At 51.2% G+C, this 24,033-nt stretch overlaps 1 protein-coding gene across 2 annotated transcripts; it reads right to left on the minus strand.

The window, feature by feature from the left end:
• Nucleotides 1-11,443: 11,443 nt before the first annotated feature.
• On the minus strand, nucleotides 11,444-15,961 carry CTRB2 (chymotrypsinogen B2). Of its 2 annotated transcripts, XM_032611809.1 has the most exons (7): nucleotides 15,906-15,961; nucleotides 14,014-14,117; nucleotides 13,813-13,892; nucleotides 13,633-13,711; nucleotides 13,211-13,391; nucleotides 12,176-12,309; nucleotides 11,498-11,719 (listed from the first exon to the last, which is right to left on the minus strand). In XM_032611809.1, the coding sequence occupies exons 1-7, from the start codon at nucleotides 15,955-15,957 to the stop codon at nucleotides 11,558-11,560; spliced, it is 792 nt and encodes a 263-aa protein (XP_032467700.1). In that variant the 5' UTR covers nucleotides 15,958-15,961; the 3' UTR covers nucleotides 11,498-11,557. The 2 variants fall into 2 exon arrangements, with proteins under 2 accessions (XP_032467701.1, XP_032467700.1); XM_032611810.1 differs by lacking the exon at nucleotides 12,176-12,309 and having other exon boundaries at nucleotides 11,444-11,719; nucleotides 15,906-15,957.
• Between the last annotated feature and the right edge of the window lie 8,072 nt (nucleotides 15,962-24,033).

Genomic DNA, 24,033 nt, shown 5'->3' on the forward strand with positions numbered 1-24,033 from the left:
CAATTAATCTGCAACAAAGGAGGCAAGAATACATAATGGAGAAAAGACAGTCTCTTCAGCAAGTGGTATTGGAAAAGCTGGACAGCCACATGTAAATCAATGAAGTTAGAACACTCTCACATCATACACAAAAATAAACTCGAAATGGCTTAAAGACTTAAATGTAAGACTGGATACTATAAAACTTCTAGAAAAGAACAGAGGCAAAACATTTTCTGACATAGATCGTAGCAACGTTTTCTTAGGTCAGTCTCTCAATGCAATAGAAATAAAAGCAAAAATAAACAAATGGAACCTAGTTAAACTTACAAGCTTTTGTACAGCAAAGGAAACTATAAACAAAATGAAAAGACAACCCACAGAATGGGAGAAAATATTTACAAATGATGCGATCGACAAGGGCTTAATTTCCAAAATATACAAACAGCTCATACAGTTCATACAGCTCAATATCAAAAACAAACAACCCAATCAAAAAATGGACAGAAGACCTAAACAGACATTTCTCCAAAGGAGACTTACATATAGCCAACAGGCACATGAAAAGATGCTTAACATCACTAATTATTAGAGAAATGCAAATCAAAACTACAACGAGGGGTTTCCCTGGTGGCGCAGTGGTTGAGAGTCCACCTGCCGATGCAGGGGACATGGGTTCGGTCCCTGGTCCAGGAGGATCCCACATGCCATGGAGCAACTAAGCCCGTGAGCCACAACTACTAAGCCTGCGCTCTAGAGCCCGTAAGCCACAAATACTGAGCCCGTGTGCCACAACTATTGAAGCCCACATGCCTAGAGCCCGTGCTCCACAACGGGAGAGGCCACGGCAGTGAGAAGCCCATCCACCACACCAAGGAGTGGCCACTGCTCGCCACAACTAGAGGAAGCCCGCGCCTAGCAACAAAGACCCAACTAAGCCAAAAATAAATAAATAAATTTATAAAAAACAAAAAAAAACTACAATGAGGTACCACCTCACGTGGGTCAGAATGGCCATCATCAAAAAGTCTACAAATAACAAATGCTGGAGAGGATGTAGAGAAAAGGGAACCCTCCTACACTGTTGGTGGGAATGTAAATTGGTACAGCCACTATGGAGAACAGTATGGAGGTTCCTCAAAAAACTAAAACTATAGTTGCCATATGATCCAGCAACCCCACTCCTGGGCATATATCCAGAGAGAACCATACTTCAAAAAGATACATGCACCCCAATGTTCATTGCAGCACTATTTACGATAGCCAAGACATGGAAACAACCTAAATGTCCATTGACAGATGAACGGATAAAGAAGTGTGGTACATATATACAATGGAATATTACTCAGCCATAAAAAAGAATGAAATAATGCCATTTGCAGCAATGTAGACGGACCTAGAGATTACTTTCTGAAGTCAGTCAGAAAGAGAAAGACAAATACCAGATGATATCACTTATACATGAAATCTAAAATATGACACAAATGAACTTATCTACTAAACAGAAGCCGAATCACAGACACAGAGAACAGACTTGTGGTTGCCAAGGCGGTGGGGGGAGGGATGGACTGGGAGTTTGGGATTAGCAGATGCAAACCATTATATAGAGAATACATAAACAAGTTCCTACTGCATAGCACAGGGAACTATATTCAATATCCTGTGATAAACCATAATGAAAAAGAATATGAACAAGAATTTGTGTATATATATATATACATATGTATAACAGAATCACTTGGCTATACAGTAGAAATAAACACATCATTGTAAATCAACTATACTTTAATAAATAAATTTTTTTAAAAAACAATATAACTCAGAGGACTTCTCTGGTGGCACAGTGGTTAAGAATCTGCCTGCTGGGCTTCCCTGGCAGTGCAGTGGTTAAGAATCCATCTGCCAATGCAGGGGACACAGGTTCGAGCCCTGGTCCAGGTAGATCCCACATGCCGCGGAGCAACTAAGCCCGTGTGCCACAACTACTGAGCCTGCACACCACAACTACTGAAGCCCACGCACCTAGAGCCCGTGCTCCACAACAAGAGAAGCCACCATAATGAGAAACCTGAGCACTGCAATGAAGAGTAGCCCCTGCTCGCCGCAACTAGAGAAAGCCCACATGCAGCAATGAAGACCCAATGCAGCCATAAATAAATAAATAAATGAGTGAATGAATGAATATCACTCAGGAACAGCCAGATGGAAGAGATGCACAGGGCAAGGTATGGGGAAGGGCACAGATGATACACGCTCTTTCCAGGTGTACCACTCCCCCTGAATCTCCACGTGTTCACCAGCCCAGAAGCTCTCCAAACCCCGTCCTTTTGGGGTTTTATGGTTGCTTCATGATTGATTCAACCTCCCTGGAGGTCAGATCCCTCTAATCACATGATTGGCTTCTCCAGCAACCAGCTCCCAACCTTAGGTGAGTTCCAAAAGTCACCTCATTAACATAAAAAAGACACCTTTATGACTCTCATCACTTCAGAAATTCTAAGAGTCTTAGGAGCTCTGTGCTAGAAATCGGGATGAAGAGCAAATATTTGTTTCTTATTATAAGTCTCAATAACACAAATGGGTTTATTATTTCCATGGCCATAGTGACCCAAATGACCCCTTCATTTCCAACCCTGAAGAGTCCCAATTTGACCCTGAGTCCAGAGAATTCTTTTCACGTGGCACTCCCCCTTGTTACAGGGTGGCAGGAGTACATTTTATTGGAGCTGCTGAAACCATCCAAAAGGTACTGGAGGGCGCTGACATGGTTCCTAGACATGGAGGAGATTCCCACCCAGGAGCCCAGATACTTCAGACTTGTGAAATGGAGCCAAGAGGCCAGCAGAGGGAGCTCTCCCCCACATACCACTCCACCATCAACCCAGACCTTGACAGGAAGACCCTTACTTGGCATCTCCCACAGGAAGTGATCACCACTCAACCATGAAAAGCCCCTATATTTCAAACTCCCAGTTTCCCCCAATGGATTTTGGTTTATAACAGCCCCTCCCAACTTCCCCTTCTCTAGGAAAGAGGTTCCTCTCCTTTGTTTTACTGGACTTCCATGTGGTTTGCACTAGGTGCATGTCCCAGATCGCAATTCTTTGCTGTTCTCGAATAAACAAATTTTGCTAGGCTGTTTTACTGTTTTAGGTTACAGACTCATGGCCCTCTACTCCAGTTGCCCTGGAAGGGTCTCCCTTGAACAAATTTCCCTCAACAAAAAAGATTCCCCACTCCCTCTTCAACAAACCCCCAACTTAGACAATAAGTTGCCTCTTATGGGAATACTTATGGGACTACTTCGGGAAGCCTTATGGGAATACTTAGGCAAGCCTCTACCGGGAGTTCCAAAAACTCAGGGGTTCTGGCCACTTGACCTCTGGGTAGCCAGTCTCAACTCCAGGCCCTGAAACCTGAATTCTCCAGCTACAGCCTCCCTCTGCTGTCCACCTTCCTGCCACACAGACACCTCCTGACCCCGAGCCTGTCCCCGATGCTCCCTCTGCCTGCTTCCCTAACCTCCAGGGCTGGCAGCCACCTAAGCCCCTACCCTAGAAAACTGGCAGCTCCCTGAGGCTTGTCCCACCTCCTGAGGACAATCATCCTTATACCACTCTGGTGGTCCATTTGGGACAATAAAAATTTAGTCCTTTTTGGCCCTATTAGACTCTGGGGCCCAAGTCACTGTCATTCGAGGCAATTCTTCTAAATTCCCTAAAAGGAAGTCCTTTGCCTATAAATCAATCAAAGGTGTAAAAACCCATTCGGATGTAACTATTGGGACCATTCATCTCAAACAGCTAGCTACCTCTGGTGGTGCCCCCCTGGTTTTTTCTTTTCCTATTGCAGGCATGGATCCATTGATACAACACCATGCCCCATGGACTAAGCCCAAGCTCTTGGCTTCGCTGGTAGGACTCGCCAATTGGGCACCGGTGACTCTTTCTCCGGGTCAAGATGGTAAACATTCCCCAATACTGATGTAAACAGGGCACTGAAGGCCCATGTCCTATGATTAAAGATATGCTTGAGGGACTTCCCTGGTGGTCCAGTGGCTAAGACTCTGAGCTCCCAGTGCAGGGGGTCTGGGTTCGATCCCTGGTCAGGGAGCTAGATCCCACATGTAGCAACTAAGAATTAGCATGCTGCAACTAAAGATCCCGCACATTGCAGTGAAGATCCTGCATGCCTCAACTAAGACCCGACACAGCCAAATAAACAAATATTTTAAAATAAATACATAGGACATCACTGGTGGCGCAGTGGTTAAGAATCCACCTGCCAATGCAGGCCACACAGGTTCGATCCCTGGTCCGAGAAGATCCCACGTGCCGCGGAGCAACCAAGCCCATGTGCCACAACTGAGCCTGCATGCCACAACTACTGAAGTCCGCACGCCTAGAGCCCGTGCTCTGCAACAAGAGAAGCCACCGCAATGAGAAGTCCACGCACCGCAACGAAGAGTAGCCCCCGCTCGCCACAACTAGAGAAAGCCCGCGTGCAGCAACGAAGACCCAACGCAGCCAAAAATAAAAATAAATTTTAAATAAATACATACATAAAATAAAGATATGCTTCAGCTGAGAGTCATTAGGGCCACAGTCTCCTTTGCAATAGCCCCATGTGGCTGGTACTTAAGCCAGCCACTAATGATGGCTCCTCACCCTTGACACTGGAAACGTCAATGCTCAGGTTCAGGTTCTCCCCGCTTAAGGCTTCAACTCCTAATATCATAGAACTCATTGAGGACATACAACGGGTCCAGGAAGCATCCTCAGTAGTCGTTAACCTACTCACCAGTTCTGTTCTGTGCCCATTATGGAGGATGGGGACATGTTCCTCGGGGAGACCCACCACTCCCTCGGGCAGGTTGATTTCCTTGGCCGCTGCCCCCTCCTGTCGACACACTCATCGCTGCTGACACGCAGGACCCCTCTGCTCGACCCCCGCCCAGGGTTCCTCCTCAAACAGGCCTTTCCTGACTACATTTGTCTTGTGCCCTTTGCATCACTAGACATTACTGACTCTGACCCGGGCACCCACTGTGCTGGCCTCACCAAGCACGAGAACAGCATATTTTCTTTCTTTTTTGGCTGTGCTGAGCCATGCCGAACAGCTTTGCGGATCTTAGTTCCCCGACCAGGGATTGAATCCGGGCCAGCAGTGAAGCACCGAGCCCTAACCACTGGACTGCCAGGGAATTCCCAGAATGGCCTCCTTAAAGAGCCTCTCCTTACAAGCAAGTGGTCCCTGAAATGGATGAAGCTAGGGCCCCATCTTGCTTGATTCTCATCCCCGGGGCCTTCTTATCCCACATAACAATTACTATCCACCCCCCACCCCGAAGTTCCACTTTCAGTCATCTCCGGCAATCCTCAAGCTTTCACCCTCCAAGACAGGGTGCTTTTTATTCTGTCCTCTGACTCTACTCCCCCCTTCCACTAGGGTTTTTCCATCATTTCATCATTTGCTTCACGCTGGTGACCTGATTGAGGGCAGGTAGTCCCATGTGACCCCTCATCAGTGCGTGTCCCCCAGGCCAGAAGCCCAGCAAGTTAGTGTGAAATCATTTCTTCTAAAGCCCTGACAATGGAGGGGGTCACCCCCATGCTGGTCGCTCTCCCTGTTTATAGAGGCTGCAAGGGCTGGCAGATGAAAAGAGATCTCCTACTAATTCACAGGTAGTAGAACTCATTGCCTGAGGACCAACCCCTGACACAGTTTTGGGTGTCTGAAAGAGGGAAAGAAACTCTCTGCACGGTAGATTTGAGCCCAACTTGGAGACGAGAATATGGTGAGAAAGCTACACGTCATGGCTGTACCCCCATGCTAGACACCCTAACCCACAACCCACAGCTTTCTCCCCAAGGATCACAACACTCAGCCGTTCATCAATATACAAATAGCTCAGCCACGGAACCTCCACCCCGCCCGCCCAAGCTCATCAAGCATCAGTGGCTGTGACTATTCTTATGACTTTGCACTGGCCCGGTGTTGGGGTTACTGGTAGACCCCTCGGGCCAACCATCGTGCAGATCCAATGCTGGAACATACCACTCCCGCTTGCAATTGCACCACCTGGTGGAGAAGCAGGGAGTGTTGGAGAGCCCTACTGAGAAGGGCTCAGGCCACTATGCCACCCAGCCTGGGGCAAGGGATGGAATCCCTTTATAGGCAACTGGTCCTCGGGAAGCAGTGTCTGAATGACACTCGCCTCCGGTTTCCTATACATGGAACGTTGCTACCAGCTGGCCCTGCTATTGCCTGTACATAAAACCCCTCTGGTTATGGGAACTGTGGTCTCATGGTCTCTCCTTTGCCCTCACGGATCGGTCCGAGGAAATGGCATTCCTAAGATCCTCTCTAGCCTGGAATATAAATGTGCGCAGGATCTTCACGTGCTTTGGATGAGCTCCTTGGGAGATGAAAGGGCAGCTGCCTATGCCATGGCCGAATGTGCCCCTGAAGACCCCGGGGAGCCCTTCACGGTTAGGTTCACTAGGGAGCGGTAGCAGATAGGCAGCTCAGTCCTCAGGGAAACCTCCGAGTCACATCAGGGTAGCCTACGACCAGCCCGTGACCAGTACCCCAACTGACAGCCACGTGGGAGGGTCGCCGGGGTGACTGCCTCACCGCTGAGATGGACCCATCGCTGGAGAGGACACCGTCTCAGACGACACGGCCCCAGCCCAAGTTTGCCGCGGGAGACGCCTATACCTCTTGCACCAGAGATGACACCCCAGGGACACACCACCACGTCAGAGACCTCACCACTTCACTTGCCCAGATGTTGAAATATTACCCAGATCTTCGAACAGATTCCCAGAGTCCCCGAGATCACGGACCTATTTTCGTGGCTGGACGCTTTAAGTTTGCGACGATAGCTACGAACAACATCGCAGACTGTACGTTATTATGGGATGTGTACATTTAGGATTTAGAGGTGTACTTCGTAGGTCACAGTGTGCCCTCCCCCTGACTTCTAACTTAGCTGCTACCCAGGCTGTTAATGTCCTTTTACCACGGACTCTGACTGCCTCAGCATCACAGGGTGGATTGTAGTGTAAGTGCCAGACAGTGAGGTGTTTTGCTTTGTTTTAATCTTTTGGCCGCACTGGGAGGCATGTGGGATCTTAGTTCCCCGACCGGGGATCGAACTCAAGCCCCCTGTGTTGGCAGCGTGGAGTCTTCACCACGGGACCGCCAGGGAAGTCCCTGTTTGGTTGGGTTTTTTTAATTTTAAAGCAAGTGCCTGACAAACTCTTGATTGCCGAGACATCCACTTCAAAGACAACTACATCCCATAAGCACGCTGCCAGTCGCACGACGAGGTAAAGAGTCAGCCCACCCCCACGTGATGCTGCCGCAGCTGGGCTGGAGACCCACTGCGGGAACCTCGTGCGTGATTAGCAGCACTGCCTTGTGGCGTAAGCAGAGGACCGGCTCCTGCCTCATAAAGCCCACAGTCTAGTCTAGTAAACAGGTGAATCCAGTGGAGCATAATTAGTTTCTAGCAGAGGGGGATACAAGGCTTGTGAGACCTCGGAGGAGGAAGCACCTAACTCGTCGAGGCAAAGGAGGACTGAGACAAGTTGGAGGTGCCACAGAATGCCGAGGTGTTTACTGAGGCCACTTAGCCTGCTGGTCGCCTGTCCTTGATTTCTTTTGATCACACAGATGGAGCAGGACCCCTGGTAGCGGTCCATCTATTCTGCCCCAGCGCTTCCAGGCCCTCCTAACCAACTCCATCACTCTGCGGGCCAGGACCCAGCTGCCCGTCCCGCCCTGCCACCATCACGGTAACTGCATCCTCCTGGCAGCTTCTTGTAGCAGCGTCTCCTACCGCCCAGGCTGGCCTAAAGCGGGCACGGGGGTGGGGGGAGGTGAACTTCTCAGCCAGCCTGGTGCCCCTCCCTCCAGCACATTCCTTCCTACTCTGGTGCGCCTTCCGGGCCTTCCCGTGGAAGGCAGCCACTGGGCATCCTGCTTTACACAGCGCGGCCACCCTACCACGCCCGCTTCTCTCAGCCTTAAATCCCTTCTTCCGCCGTCTGACCTGGTCATTCTGGCATGTGGCCCTCATTTAGTGGGGTCCAGGGCTGGTTTCTGGCTTCTAGGAGCCATCCAGGCAGCAAGTGGGCAACCATCCCTGGGGGACCCGGCTAGGCTGTTAAATCCTGTGTCCTGGGAGAGGGCTCCCAAATCAGTCATCTCTCCCTTATCTGATTTTATGTTCTGACCCCACTTGATCCAGGGCTCACCTGGCCTTGCTGGCGAGGTCCTGCAGCTCTCTTGGGACACGGTTTCTTTCCTCTCTTACCAGGCCCAGCACACCTCCAGGAGTGGAGGTGGGGCCTGTGCTGAGGAGCCTGCGGTCCTGCAGGGCCCTGACCCTGGCCTGGCAGACCCGCCTAGCTTGAACGTTTAAGCTGCTCTACGACTACACCCTGGACCCCGTGCTCAGCTTTCTCACCAGGGAGCCGCGGAGGTTGGGCAGCTCTTTCTGCGCTCCCAAGGAGGCTCTCTGGCCTTCACGCCTAGCTTTTAATTGGCTATGAATCACTCTCAGCTTTTCCTTTCCTTTTTCTGAAGCTTGAATTGTGCTTAGCAACTGCTACGCCGTTTCACCAGCCTTACAGTTTCTCCCTCCACCCCCCCGTATTTCACCAACTCCTGACATATGGGAAAACCCACTAGTGAATCCTCTCCCGCCAGACTACCATCCCAGTTTGTCAGGGGTGGAAGTCTGAACAATTTCATCGTTACCTTGTGCCGCGGGCGGTGCCGCCCCTACCAAGGGGGAAGGTGTCCTCACGGCCACAGCCGGCAGAGAGCGGTCCAACTCCAGAATCCCGTCCTAGCGCCTGCTTTCTGGAGTCCACCCACTCCTGGTACCAAGAGTCACAATTCGAGCTTCCGGGGAGCAGACTCTGAGATGAAGGTCAGCACCAGGAAGTGTATCAGGGAGTGCTTCCAGGATCAACACCTGGGAAGGGAAGGGATGGGCCTTTAAAACCCAGCTGACCAATCAGGGATGTGGGCCGCCCAGAAAGGCAGCATGACCTCGGTCAGGAAGATTCTCTGCAGCTGAGGAAGTTGCCAGAGAGGGCTGACGGCTGAGGGCTGTCTGTGGGCAACACTCCCTGCAGCTGGGCTGTGGGTCAGCGCTGGGGGGCGTCCGCGCAGCTCATCACCGTGTCCGCTAGCTGTGGGTACAGATGTCGGCTGATAAGTGACTGGTGAACGATGTGACACTCTCCAGATGTGAACGATGACCATCCTCTTCTGATCGGTCCAGACATGTCAGTTAAATAGGAAGCTAGGTGATCTGTGGACAGAGAAGGTTGGCCATATGCCCTAACTGTGTCTAAGGAAGAACAGGAACACTGGATGGGCCAAGTGAAGTAAGTCAGAAAGAGAAAGACAAATGCCATATGCTATCACTTATATGTGGAATCTAAAATATGACACAAATGAACCTATCTATGACACAGAAACAGAATCACAGACATAGAGAATAGACTGGTGGTTGCCAAGGGGGAGGTGGGTAGGAGAGGGATGGAGTGAGAGGTTAGGGTTAGCAGGTTCAAACGATTATATATAGGATGGATAAACAACAAGGTCCTACTGTAGAGCACAGGGAACTATGTTCAATACCCTGTGATAAACCATAATGGAAAAAAATATGAAAAAGAATATATATATGTATAACTGAATCACTTTGCTGTACAGCAGAAATTAACACAACCTTGTAAATCAACTATACTTCAATTTAAAAATTTTAAAATAAACAAATAAATAGTAAAAAAAAAAAAATACTGTATGGGGCAGCCTCAGCAGGGCCCTTATTAAGCACACCCTGCTCTACAGAGGGTCTGTTTGCAAATGGAGACAGACTCCCAATTAATCATGGAATTTTTTAACTATACTTTTCAGTGTAACGCCTAACTGGAAACCACTTGGGTATGCAAATCTACTTTTTCAACTGCAATATTTTATGAAACTTAAATACAGATCAAGTATTCCCGATGAAAATTTAGCATCCTAATTGAGATGTGCAGTAAGTGCAAGTTACACACTGGACTTCAAAGACCTAGTATGAGAAAAAGAATGTAAAATATACCATTAATAATTTTAAAACATGTTGAAATGATAATAATTGGATATACTGAGTTAAATAAAATATACACATAAAATTAATTCACCTATTTAATTTTGTTTTTAGAAAGGCTATGAGATCATCTAAAACCACCCATTGGGCTCACATTACATTTCTAAGTCAGAAGCCCTGCACAGACTTGCAGTTTTCACACGGGCCACGAGGTGGCGATCTTATCCCGGGATTGCGGTTTTCAGACTCCAGGGGGAAAGTTGGCAAAATGGTTGGCAGAGGTGAAGGCAGGTCTTGCTAGTGAGTGAAAAACTAACTTAACCAGGCCTGTGTTCGCTACTGCATTTTTATACGCATCACATCCCACATTCATTTGCATGTAAATGGTTTTGATGTCGATATAAAATGCTTGAACTTTCTTCTCCAAGTTTGAGCGGTTCCCCCACCCCAAACCTCCAGTGTTCCTTAAAACACTGGGCTTTAAATAATATTTTAAACACTTTACTTTGTGACCCCACTCCTCTGCCCAACGCTTCTCTCTCATTTTTCTTTTCTCCCTTTCACATGTTCATTCTCCAAATCAGGTTCCGCTATCTGGGGGCTTTCTTCCGTGTCCTTAGTAATTAAATGGTATGTGTAACCTTAATTTCAACATATTATGACCCACTATCAGAACACCTAAAATTCCACCAGGAAGGGAAAGATATTAGGAAGAATACTGAAAGGGAAATGCAGCAGGGAGGCCAATGCCATTCCTTCCCAGATGCCCGGTGAGTGTGGACTACCAGCTGCCTTCCCAAAGACTAGCCTTGTAGAAACTCCAGAGGGAAAGAAACATCAAGATGTGGGACCTGGGAGAGGATGATGTGAACCGGGGTTGTGCATGACCGACGTGTGGTGCCGTGACTGATGGTGGAGGCTATAGGTCTGACTGTGGGAGGATAAAATGGGAAATGAACTGTTGTAATTCTGTCTGCCTCTCCCCTAAACCCAGTGCTTTGGGGGCAATAGATGCCTGCTCCAGGTCCATCTATGACAGAGAGTACAGGAATCCTCGGGATAAACGGGTCTTACAGAAATGTGCAGTGAAGAACCAAGGAGGATAGAAAGACCATCTCCACAGACCCACCCTGCCTTCCCAATGCCCATCTCCGGGGACTGCACAGCCTGGCCGAGACTCCTGCCTTCCAGAAAGCTCCATGGGCCAAGCTGCCTCCAGCAATTAGTCCCTGGGCTCTACCCCAGGATGGAGTCCTGAGCAGGGAGGATGAGATACAAAGACTCAGCTTCCTGAGAGGGGGGTTGCTGGGGTACTGGCAGCCTGGAAAGGGAGCAGTAACACCTCCCCTTAGTGGGTGACAGGGACCACTGCAGCCCCACGTCGCCCAGGCCACACAGAGAGACATGTGCAGACAGATGTTTTTACTGGGGACTCTCAGGGTTGGGACGGCAGGAGCCCTGGGCTCAGTTGGCGGCCAGGATCTGCTGTACCCAGGGGATGAGTGCAGTAACACGGGCGTACACAGCAGGTGTTGATGTGGAACAAGTGCCGCTGCCCCAGGACACGATACCCACCGGGGTCCAGGCTCCATCCTTCTGGCAGACCAGGGGGCCACCAGAGTCGCCCTGCAGGAGGAGATAGGACTTGTGTTCAAGCCTGAAAGGGAGTACCAGGGCCCTGGTGTGCCCTGACCTGGCAAGTCCAGGGGTGCAGACAAAGCGCAAGTGGGGGCCCAGTGGTTGTGCACAAGAGACTCAGATCTGCTCAGATGGCAGCCCCAGCCCTGCCACCTACTCCTGGACGGCCTGGGGCAGGTGGCTTATCCTCTCAGCCTCCCCATCAGCTGTAAAACAGGCTGAAGCGTCCGGCTCGTGGGGTTGGTGTGAGATTAAATACGCCTGGGAAGCCCCACACCACACCTGGCCAGAGCCGGCCCTCACCAGGGGCATCTGGTCCAGCCCTTCACTGGGGCACTGGGCAGGGCATGAAGTTAGGTCATGGCAGAGAGGAGTGGGCCTCCTGGCCTGGCCAGGGGAGGCACGGTCAGTGAGGGCGGGCAGGGTGGCGGAGCCAGGCCGTACCATGCAGGAGGAGACGCCGCTGGCGCCCGCACAGATCATCACGTCGGTGATCTTGCTGCCCCAGTACTTCCTGCAGTCGGCGTTGGACACGATGGGCAGGGTCGCCTGCTGCAGCTTGTCGGGGGTCTTGAGAGCTGGAAGGACAGAGGGCGTGGGGTCAGGGCCCCTCATGCCACCAGCCCGCCCCTGGGGAGAAGAGACCAGGGGCCGCCTGAGCCCCGCCCTCCCCCTGCAGGGTCCCAGTCTTCCTCCGTCGCGATGATCGTGGACACCGAGCTTCGAACCTTCCCTGACACCTTCAGGGAGTCTGGGACGCGGCTCCTCTGCGATTCCACACCAGGCAGCGGGGACTGTGCTTCCAGCAGCTGCTGCAACAGGTCCTGCCTCGGAGCCCCGTGCGCCCTGGGCCCTGGCGGCCACTGTGTGTGGGTGGAGGGGCCGTCCTTCCCCCCCAGGGAAGGGGATGCACGTCCTTCTGACCGGGGACACCGGAGGGGACCCCCGAGGGAGCACCTCCCTCCTGCTGCCCTTTCCCGGCTGCTTCTGTCCTGTTACGGGACCAGCCGGGGGCCGTGGCCGGGGCAGAAGAACTCAGGACACCGAGGAAGAACCTGCAGATGGAGTAGCGCTGGGGGGCGGTGGGGGGCACCTGGGCGCTCAGGCCCGAACCCAACCAGGACACTGGACTCCGGGCCCAGACTTCAGGGGCTTTGGATGCACCGCCCTCCTCAGTCTGGAGGGAAATCCGGGCTGTCCCTCTCCTTGCAGGTGAGAGGGGGCGAGACTTGCTGGTACTTAGGTGTTTCTTCAGAAACTGTTTACGTATATATTATTAACCCTCATTTTTATTCATGTCTGGTAGTCTTTTAATTAAGAGCGTTTTAAATAAAGAAATGGAAAGATTGATGACTGTATAGGAATTTAGACTAAAACATTTTTAAAAGAGCCATATGTGTCCCACCTGGAGACTCCTGTGGCTCAGGCCGCCCCTACCCCGGACACGCCTCGTGGATGGAAAGGCCCCGGCCCGCTCACCGTTGTGCTTGGTCTTGCCCCAGCCCGTGGTGGCGCACAGCGTCCCGGCGGGGAAGTCGTCGTTGGCGCTGGGCAGGCACACGGCGGACACGGTCTCGGAGAAGCGCGCGGGCGTGGCCAGCTTCAGCAGGGTGATGTCGTTACGGACGGTGGGCATGCTGAACTTGGGGTTCTTGAAAACCTGCGGGTGGGGCCCAGAAAGGCGAGGTGAGGCCCTGGGTTAAGTCGGGGATCTGCAGGTTTCAGGGAGACCAGCTCCTTTCCTGGCGATCCATTCAGCGGAAACAGACCCATTGGAGCCCGGAATGAGAACCCTGAGACCGGCCTCATCCACGCTTGGCTCCTGTCTCTCAAGCGTCCCCCTGCCCCTGCCTGCAGCCCCGCGGCTGATCCCGGGCCGGCCCAGCAGGGCCTGGGCGTACCTTGGCAATCTTCAGGACCTGGATGTTCTCGGCGTCTGAGCCCTGGTCAAACTCCCCGGCCACCACCAGGTCAGAGGTTCTGGGGGAATCACATGGGGGTTGAGGACTGAGAACGTGCCCTACTCCCCTCCCCCACCCAAGACTGGAGCCCGAAACAGAACCCTGAGCCCGGGCCCTCACTTGACCCCACAGTGGGCGGTGGTGACCACCCAGTCCTCGCTGATGAGGGAGCCCCCGCAGAAGTGGAAGCCGGTGCTGTCCTAGAGGAAGATCAGAGGGTTAGCCCCGCCCGGGCACCAGCAAAACCAATCTGGGCAGCAGCCCCCAGCTGGGCTGATATCCCAGTGCGTCCCCCTACTCGTGTGCAGAATCCTCCCTCACCTGCAGGGACACCTGCCAGGGCCAGGAGCCGGGGACAGCCTCCTTCCCGTTGACGATCCTGGACAGGCCACTCAGCACAGGGTCGATGGCAGGGACCCCGCAGCCTGAGGAGGGCGAGGGGACGGGGAAGAAGGTTTGAGACCCGGAGCCAGTCTGCAGAAATCCTGGTTTGTAGCTCAGCTGTCCAGGCTGACTCAGGACCCTCTGCCACACTCCCCCCTCCTCCAAAAAACTTCTCCTGGTGCCTTCCACCTGTGGGCTCAAGGATCCCCACATACAGCCTGCTGACCCCAGTGTCCCATCCAGGGATGCAGAGGAACAGGGCTGCTCCACCCAGGGCCACCCTGCCTGAAAGAGCAGAAAACAGGCTGAGTAATCGGACTATCCTGCCTGGACTCCTAGGCCCACCCTTCCTTGCTGTGAAGCCTCAGACCAGTCACTGAATCCCTGATGCTCATTTTCCTCAGTAAACTGGGGAGCAAACAATCTCACCTCACAAGTCAAAGCTCATCCATTAGATTGGTGGGGCCTGGGGGGTATGGAATTAAAATCTGATAACCCCAGCCCCTGGGGAACCCAGAATTCTGACAGCCGATGGGAGTATGTTTTACACTGAATTCACTAGTCCCAGGGATTTCAGGAACTCTTCATTGTATAAAGTTTTAGTTAATTATTTAATACAACGGGACTTTGATTCCACGCCATAAAAGGACACATTGAGGAAATTGAAAACAAAGGACCTGAACTGTCACAAAACAATGAGAACAGTCAGGTGTACTTAATGTGTCCCTGATGCATTTGCTGTGTCAGGACCAGGTGAGTTGTCGGCACTTGCATACAGGTTTTACAGTTTGGCAACAGTAAAGAAAGTTGGGCAGGTACAGCCCTTACGACCAGCCAGGCCACCCGGGGGTCATGCAGGCCTTGCTGCATGCCCGGACCGGCATCCTGCCCCTGGGGACAGGGGGATGCACCAGCCACTCACTGAAGGTTGTTATCACCAAAACATGTCATCAACATAATCCATTTTTTTGTAATAGCAAGAAGATTAGAATATCAGCTGTGATGTATTCACACAGCTGAGTGTTTTACAGTGATTAAAGTGAACGAGCTGGGTCTTCATATTAACTGGGATAAATCTAAAACCACCCGGGTGGGAAAAGGCATGTTATAAACCTGTAGCGGATAATACAGTTCATGTAAGTTTTTACAAATGTTATACTGTGTTGATGGATTTATGAATGTGTAGTAAATTTGTAAAATCCCACACAGAAATGATACACAGTGAGCTCAGAATAGGGATCACCTTCCGAGGAGGAGAGGAGGCTTTAGCTGAATCTGTTTTATGTTTTAAAAAGAAATACCTGAAGCAAATCTGGAAAAAGATAACATTTGCTAAATCCCAATGGAAGGTACATGGATGTCATATTATTTTTTGTATTTTTCACTATTTTGTCTTTTTTTAATAGAAAACGAAACGCTTAGCAAGTGCCCAGAAGAGTAATTAAAAAGCCCAGGTGGAGGCCGTGGGAGGGCTCTTGCTACCACAACCGTCTCTGCCCACAGCTCCCCAACTTGAGCCACTTCTGAGGCCTCAGATCTCGGTGCGGCCCAGACTGGCCTTTTCCACCCTTCCAGTGCAGGGTGTGAGGGCTCAGAAAGCTCCAGAAGGACCCCTCTCCTCCCTGCAGGCTCGATTGCCTGTCGGGGTGTGAGGCCCAAGGGAGCAGGGAAGAGGGCTCAGATCTCCCTCTTGGCCAGGCCCCCAGGTTGCTCCGGACAGAGCCCCTCCAGCCTCTGATGGGGCCTGGCTGCGGTGCCATTAGGGGCTCAGGGAACTACTCCTCAGCCCCCTCCCAGACCTGGCTGGCGCCCCTAGCCCCAGCACTCACCGAAGGCGTCCCCCAGGAGGGCGAAGCAGGAGAGGAGCCAGAGAAAGGCCATGCTGCTAGTCAGGGAGATATGGGGCACCTGCCCCAGCGGCTCCTTTTACATCCCCTGGGACCCCACAGGCCCAGCCCAGCCAGAGAGGCCTGAGTGCCACCCTCCTGTTATCCAGGAACCTTGGGCGATAAGCGGGACAGGGGCGGGGGGACCGAGCCCCCTTCGAAACCTGTACTGGCTCTCAGCCGGGGACATCCAGCCCCTGGAAAAAGGGTAACTGCCCTGGCACAATGTCACCCAGGAGACTTGGCAACGCCTGGCATCCCCAGGACACTGCGGGCAAGGCCAGTGTCCAGGCTGGGAGCTCAGGCCCTGCATAGCCCAGCTCTGCAACCAGAACGCAGGGCCGGGGGCTCTGCCACTCCCAGTGCACCAGGGAGGATTCCCAGCTCCTCAGTACAGGCAACCCCACCGTGGGGTCCAAAGAATCCCAGGTGGTCATCACTGGGGGGCCTCGCGTTCTCATCGCAGAGGGTTTTCAATGTGAGACTCGGGATGGGACTTCCCTGGTGGCCCGGTGGTTAGGACTCCGTGCTTCCACTGCAGGGGGCACGGGTTCGATCCCTGGTCGGGGAGCTAAGATCCCACACGCTGTGACCCTACATGCCTCGCAGCGCAGCAAATAAATAAATAATCTTTTTTGAAGTGTAGTATCATACAGAGACGCCGTGTCCTCCAGAGGGTCACCTTGAAACCAGCCCAGCCAAGCAGCTTCAGAGCCTGCATGAGGACACATGTAGGCATGAAGGAATCGCCCCCATGGGCGGCTGTGGGCGGGTCCCAGGCTGGCAAACATGCTGACTGGCTGTCCCTTATCTGCCGCTGAGCTCACCCGAGTTCTCTTCTCCTGTGACCATTCTCAACTTAAGGAACTGGTCACCGCATAACGCTTGAGTTTCATGTAAAATGGGGCTTTGATTTCACACCATCAAATGACACATGGAAAAAACAGAAAAACGATTTTACTTGTCACAGAACAATGAGAAGAGGACAGATGTAGGTAATACACCGGTGATGCATTTGCCGTAAGTGGAGGCCAGAAGACTTGTCAGCACCATGGGCACAAGTTCCTTCTCTCCCCTGGGACAGCGCCTGATCTGGACACTGGAGCACCCACGGGAACAGAGCACAGGGCACTCCTGCCCTCATGGGTCCAAGACCCCAGTGAGAGACACAGACAGGAAACAAACAAGAAAAGTACATGATGAGTCTGAGAAACCTGGAGAGGGTCTGGAGAGCTGCTGCCCTGGACAATCCAGCCTGGGCCTCACTGCTGAGCCAGTTTGAGAAGGAAAATGTGCTGACTGGGTGAACTGCATCTGCTTCCAAGGCCTCCGGGGCTCTGTGGCCACAGGGCCATGGTCATCTAGGGAGAAGTGGGTCAGAGCAAACAGGACAATGTCACAGGTCTTGATTTGGACTTGATTAGTTTTGAAGTTTCGTCTCTGAGTTGTAACTTCAGTTTTGTTTCTGAGTTGTAAATTTAATTTTGTTTTAGAGTCGTGTGTTCTCTGCAGGGGGATGTTCAAACTATTTAACCACTGTTGAGCAGAAGCTCTGACCAGGGAGAACAGTGTCTTCGGCAGGGACTGGCCCGCAGAGGCCCCGAACCCTGTTCTCTTGGGGGAGGGCGGAGACAGCCAAATTTGAGGGGGCAAACAGACTGGGGCCAGCAGCTGCTTGGTAACCGGGTCTGAAGCCTTGTGATATTTTAACAGACTGGGTTCAGGCCAGGGATGTCAGCCCTGGCTTTGAGCATAAGGAATCCATATTGAATTCCAGGCCAAGGTAATTTATGTAAATATTAACATTTGCTGTTTCGTTTTGTTTTTCCTTCACTCATTCCAAGCAGGTAGAAAAGACATTTGTATTTTCCTCGCCTCGAGGACTTTTCCGGAGCAGGAAACGGAAGCAGCCTGAGGCCACTGGCTCTTGAGGTCTGTTGGGAAAGTAAACTCTTGGCGAGCAGAGTACAGGAGGGATATGGCCTTGGAGGGTATGTCACAGGGGAGGGAGCGTTTCCCTGGCCCACAGAGATTTGTGCACATTTGCTGGTGTGTTTCTTACCTTGAAGGATCCCTTTTTGCCCCACCCATCCCCTCGTTCAAGCCAGACCACGAGATGAGTACTCCCTGGGAGCAGGGTGACCGTCCCGTCACAAGGAGGGACAGCCTTTGCCACTCACCTAGAGCCATCTCCCCCTTCTTGTCCCCGTGGAGGGTTCCCCTGGAGGGTCACGCCACCCCAGCTCTGGGGGCGGCAGGGGGGAGAGCTCTGATGAACATAATCCCGTGGAGGCAAAGAGGTGAGGAGAAACCCAGCCCTTCTCCTCCTGCACTTTGGCTGAGTCCTGAGGGGAGGCGGGGTTTGGCGCCTTGGCCGCCATCTTGAGACCAGAGAAGAAAGAAAGACCCTGACCAGAACCACACCATCGCCCACTGCTGAGCGAAAAGCCTACAACTGCACACTTCCAGATCCCTGCTGTGTGAGAAAAGCAAACCACTGTTGTTTAGCCACTGTTAGCCACCTGCTTTATTACTAACAGCATCTGAAGTGATACAGAATAGCTGTAAGAATGGTTGTGGATGTCTTCCGTTTTCCCCTTCAGATCCACTCTCCATCCTTCTCCACCTTGCTGGCCTACAGCAAGACTGACCCTCAGGGACAAGACTGCAGAACAGCTTCCAGGCTCTCAGGCTTCCTGTTGGGGTCAGAGCCAGAGATGGGGGAGGAGAGAGAAGTCGGGTATTTATTCTCTGGGTTCCCTCCCTGGGAGGCTGCTGTGGGCTGGCTGTCTCCCTCTGCAGAGGCCACGGACGGCTCAGCTCCTTTCAGGTGGCCCTGTCTGCACCGCCACCCTTGCTGGGTTCCACAACTACTCCCGCTGTGTCCCTTCAGCTCTAGGTGTGTCCCCATTGTTGCTAGAACCCTGTGCACCTCACCATCCTTTGTTGGTTCCCTAAACCCTGCCCACACCTTTGTAAAAATTCCCTTTATTCAAACTTTCCTCAAATAACCCAGTTTGAACGTGCCACCTTTTCTCAGGCACGACCATGACTGATACAGTAACTGTGGCCCCAGGACCACTGAACACAGGATTCTGGGATTAGTTAGCTCACACACTGGAGTGGTCCATGGACAACTTTGCCGGGGAAGATGAGACCCGGTGGCCCATGGCACGCGGTGGCATCACAATTACTCAAATTAACATGGGAGGCGGCAGAGGCTGAAGTGCAGGTGGAAACAGGCCCTGGCGGTCATGTGGCTGGGGCACTAAGTTCCTACAGCATCAGTGGTGATTATAAATATTGAGGAGTCATACAGATGGCCAATGAGCACATAAAAAAGTGATCAAAATCACCAGTCTTTAGGGAAATGCAAATCAAAACCACAGCGCGGTATCAATTCACACTCATTAGGACGGTTAATATAAACAACAAAAAAGAAAAAGAAAAAAAATTAATAAGAATTGGAGAGAATGTGGAGATATTGGAACCCTTGTGCACTGTTGATGAGAATGTAAAATGGTGCAGCCACTTTGGAAAACAATATGGTAATTCCTCAAAAAATTCAAAATAGGGCTTCCCTGGTGGCACAGTGGTTGAGAGTCCGCCTGCCGATGCAGGGGACACGGGTTCGTGCCCCGGTCCGGGAAGATCCCACATGCCGCGGAGCGGCTGGGCCCGTGAGCCATGGCCGCTGAGCCTGCGCGTCCGGAGCCTGTGCTCCGCAACGGGAGAGGCCACAACAGTGAGAGGCCCGCGCGTACCGCCAAAAAAAAAAAAAAAAAAAAAGACGCACAACATCGATAATTATTAGAGAAATGCAAATCAAAACTACAAGAGGTACCACCTCACACTGGTCAGAATGGCCATCATTAAAAAGTCTACAAATGACAAATGCTGGAGAGGATGTAGAGAAAAGGGAACCCTCCTACACTGCTGGTGGGAATGTAAACTGGTGCAGCCACTATGGAGAACAGTATGGAGGCTCCTCAGAAAACTAAAAATAGAATTTCCATATGATCCAGCAATCCAACTCCTGGGCATATATCCGGACAAAACTATAATTCAAAACGATATATGCACCTCTGTGTTTATAGCAGCACTATTCACGATAGCCAAGACATGGAAACAACCTAAGTGTCCACAGACAGATGAATGGATAAAGAAGATGTGGTACATATATACAATGGAATATTGCTCAGCCATAAAAAAGAACAAAATAATTCCATTTGCAGTAACATGGATGCAGCTAGAGATTACCATACTAAGTGAAATAAGTCAGAAAGAGAAAGACAAATAACTACCATATGCTATCACTTATACGTGGAATCTAAAATATGCCACAAATGAACCTATCTACAAAAGAGAAGCAGACTCACAGACATAGAGAACAGACCTGTGGTTGCCGAGGGGGAGGGGATGGGGGAGGGATGGAGTGGGAGTTTGGGGTTAGTAAATTCAAACTATTACATATAGAATGGATAAACAACAAGGTCCTACTGTATAACACAGGGAACTATATTCAATATCCTGGGATAAACCATAATGGAAAGAATATAAAAACAGAATGTATAGGGATTTCCCTGGTGGCACAGTGGTTAAGAATCCACCTGCCAGTGCAGGGGACGTGGGTTTGAGCCCTGGTCCGGGAAGATCCCACATGCCACACAGCAACTAAGCCCGTGCGCCACAACTACTGAGCCTGCGCTCTAGACCCCACGAGCCACAGCTACTGAGCCCGCATGCCGCAACGACTGAGGCCCGCGTGCCTAGAGCCCGAGCTCCACAACAAGAGAAGCCACCACAATGAGAAGCCCGTGCACTGCAACGAAGAGCAGCCACAGCTCGCCACAACTAGAGAAAGCCCGTGTGCAGCAACGAAGACCCAACGCGGCCATAAATTAATTAATTCATTAATTTTTAAAAAAGAATGTACATATGTGTATAACTGAGTCGCTTTGCTGTACAGCAAAATTAACACAACATTGTAAATCAAGTCTACTTCACTTAAAAAATTAAATAAATATTACAAAAAGATATTTGTACACCCATATTTATAGCAGTATTATTTACAGTAGCTAAAACAAGGAAGCAACCCAAGTATCCATTGACCAATGAATGAATAAACCAAATGTGGTATATATGAACAATATATATATAAACAATGGGGTATTATTCAGACCCAAAAAGAAAGAAAATTCTGACATATGCTACATCATGGATGAACCTGGAGGACATTATGCCAAGTGAAATAAGCTAATCACAAAAAGACAAATACTGAATGGTTCCACTTATACCAGGTACTGAGGATAGTCAAATCAATGCTAGTTGCCTGGGGCTGGGGGTAGGAGAGTTATAGATTAACGGATATAGAGTTTCAGTTTTGCAAGATGAGAAGAGTTCTGGGGGGAGGGGCAATATAGGGGTAGAGGATTAAGAGGTACAAACTATTATGTATAAAATAAGTTCCATGGGGGATTTCCCTGCTGGTCCAGTGGTTAAGACTCCTCGCTCCCACTGCAGGGGGCACAGGTTCAATCCTTGGTCAGGGGAACTAAGACCCTCCCCCCATGCCGTGGCAGGGAGGTCGGGGGGAAGAAAAAACAAAAAAGCTACAAGGACACATTGTACAACATGAGAAATACAACCAATATTTTACAATAACTATAAATGGAGCATAACCTTTAAAAATTGTGACTCACTATATTGTACAACTGTAACATACAATATTGTACCTCAACTGCACTTCAATTAAAAAAGAGTTCTGGAGATGGATGGCGGTGATGGTTGCACGACAATATGAATGCACTTAGTACATTCCGAGCTGTCCACTTACAATGATTAAGATGGTAAATTTTATACTATATGTATTTTAGCACAATTTTGAAAATTGAAAAAAAAAACAGTGAGGTATCCCTTCACACCTATAATTTTTTAAATGGAAAATAAGTTTTGGCAAGGTTGTGGAGAAATTGGAATTCTCATACATTACTGGTGGGAATGGAAAAGTGATGCTACAAGTGATGCTGCCTGACTCCCAGGCTATAGCAAGCTCCGAATGAACAGCCTCTACTCGTTCTCATTTGGGTGGTCTTCATTGATTTCCACAAAGGCCAAGCTCCTGTTGGCGGCCTCCCCCTTGCATATCGCCCTCCCCAGGGGCCAGGTAACCACTCTTGCGTTTCCAGGCCCACTGACCCTAGCCCTAAGCTGACCTGCACCTCCTTATGGTTTCCCTAAGCCCTGGCCACACCTTTAGAAACAGTCTCTTTGTTAGACTCTCCAGTGAGACTCCTGGCAGAATAAAGGATCGAAATTCAAATTTCATTCTCTAATAGAAAAATAAAGAAACCTACATTTCTTGCCTGCCTATGTTTAGGGCTGAGAATCACTTCATTACAAGAAGCAAAAAGGGAGTGCGGTGGGGGAGGGGTAACAGCCCAAATGTCCTAGCCGGAGAATGGGTGCACAAAGTGTGGTGTGCTTATGAAGTGAAACACCACTCAGCAATAAGAAGGAACACACTGCTGATACACGCAGGAACACAAGTGAATCGCAAAGCCATTTGGTGGAGTGAAAGAATCCAGACACAAAGACAGCATACTGTATGGTGGGGGTGATGATACTTTATATCGTGGTTGTGGCGTTTGTTACACTATGGTATGTATATGTCAAAATTTATCCGTCTCTTCACTAAGATCTGTGCATTTCACCATGTGTAAATTATACTTTCAATATATCTTATTTTTAGTAAAACAGAGGGTTGGGATTTGACCCCCTCAGTGGCACGACTTCAAGAGGAGTAGCTCCTTCATCTAAGAAAACTGACTTCTGAGTTCCTGCCTCGAAGAAGATGGCACAGTCTCAGAGATGCGGGTCCTGGAGGGACGCATGCGCACTGCCCCGCCACCCAGTCAGGACCTGGAACCCTGACACACCACCACTCCCAAGGCCAAATCCCAGGAGGTGGCTGGGCAGGGATTGGATTAGGGCCCCCTACTCCAAGCAAAGCTCTTTCCCCAAACCCAGGCTTCCTGGGAGAGAGCCGACCCCATGAAGGTCCCCGTGTATTGGGTCATCTCCTGAGTGACTTTCTTTGATTTACACCTGTTCGTGGGCTGATTTCAGCACTGCCCATTAAACACACTAGACGCCACATACCTGCAACGAGGTAACAGGTGCAGAGTGAAGGTTTTCTGACGTGGCAGACAACCCGCGAACAAGGCTGTACCTTCTCTCTGGGAGTTTGCATGAGCAGAGATGGCTGGGCTCCAGGCGTCTAGAGATGAGGCAGGGTTCCAAACCCGAGGATGGGAGAGAAAAGTATCAGCGACAAAGTGAACCCAGGAAAATGCTCTTTACTGTAAACTTGATTGGCTAAACAACTTCTGGGTCCAGGGATCTATCGACTCATCCAAGGCCTCTGATTGATGCCGGCTCTGCCGCTGGTCAGCCATAGCCAAGGCTGAACTGCTGCCTACAAGGAGGCGCTCACGGCCAGGGCCGGGGCCGGAACGGCGGTGGACCTTCTAAAGGGAGCGAACAGAGCGGGCAAAGGCCCAGAGGCAGGAAGTTCAGGGCCCGGCGTTTTGGAGAATGGGGGGCACCTAACACTCTGAGCTTAAGCGTTCTTCCTCGGGGTCGGGCGTTCTGCGGAGTGCGCAGTCTCTCTGGTCGAAACGCCAGGCGAGGGGGCGGGGCGGGTGGAGGTCTGCGCGCCCGGCCGCAGTCAGCTTTGGCCCCGCCCCCAGCAGGAGTCTAGCACCTGCGGGGGCCGCCTTCCCCGCCCCCACCCGCAGCTGCGCGAGTTCCCAGGTCTCTGGCAACCGTGAGCAGGGGGCGCTGGGCGGGCAGGACTCGGGACAGCTGTCGGCTCCCAAGGCCACAGCCACGGGTGGGTTCGAGCCGCCGCGTGCCCTCCCTCACCGGCCACGCCCCTCCCCCACTCAGGCCCGGCGGCTGCCACCTCGCATCTTGGCAGACACTCGGGACAGCCCTGTACCTTCACCAGGGCCCACCCTCGGACCCTTGGCCTCTCCGCCCTGCCTCGTGTCCTCTCGGCTCTTGGTGC

This window comes from Phocoena sinus, chromosome 19, assembly GCF_008692025.1.
Source record: "Phocoena sinus isolate mPhoSin1 chromosome 19, mPhoSin1.pri, whole genome shotgun sequence".
Lineage (NCBI taxonomy): Eukaryota > Metazoa > Chordata > Mammalia > Artiodactyla > Phocoenidae > Phocoena > Phocoena sinus.

What these genes read in the sequence shown, in the direction of transcription:
- CTRB2 (XM_032611809.1), bottom strand. Translation starts at nt 15,957, where the DNA reads ATGGCCTTTCTCTGGCTCCTCTCCTGCTTCGCCCTCCTGGGGGACGCC. An exon ending in CCTGGCAGGTGTCCCTGCAG is followed by an intron (nt 13,893 to 14,013) that starts GTGAGGGAGGAT and finishes ATCTTCCTCTAG; the next exon opens with GACAGCACCGGCTTCCACTT. An exon ending in GGGCAAGACCAAGCACAACG is followed by an intron (nt 12,310 to 13,210) that starts GTGAGCGGGCCG and finishes CTGTCCTTCCAG; the next exon opens with CTCTCAAGACCCCCGACAAG.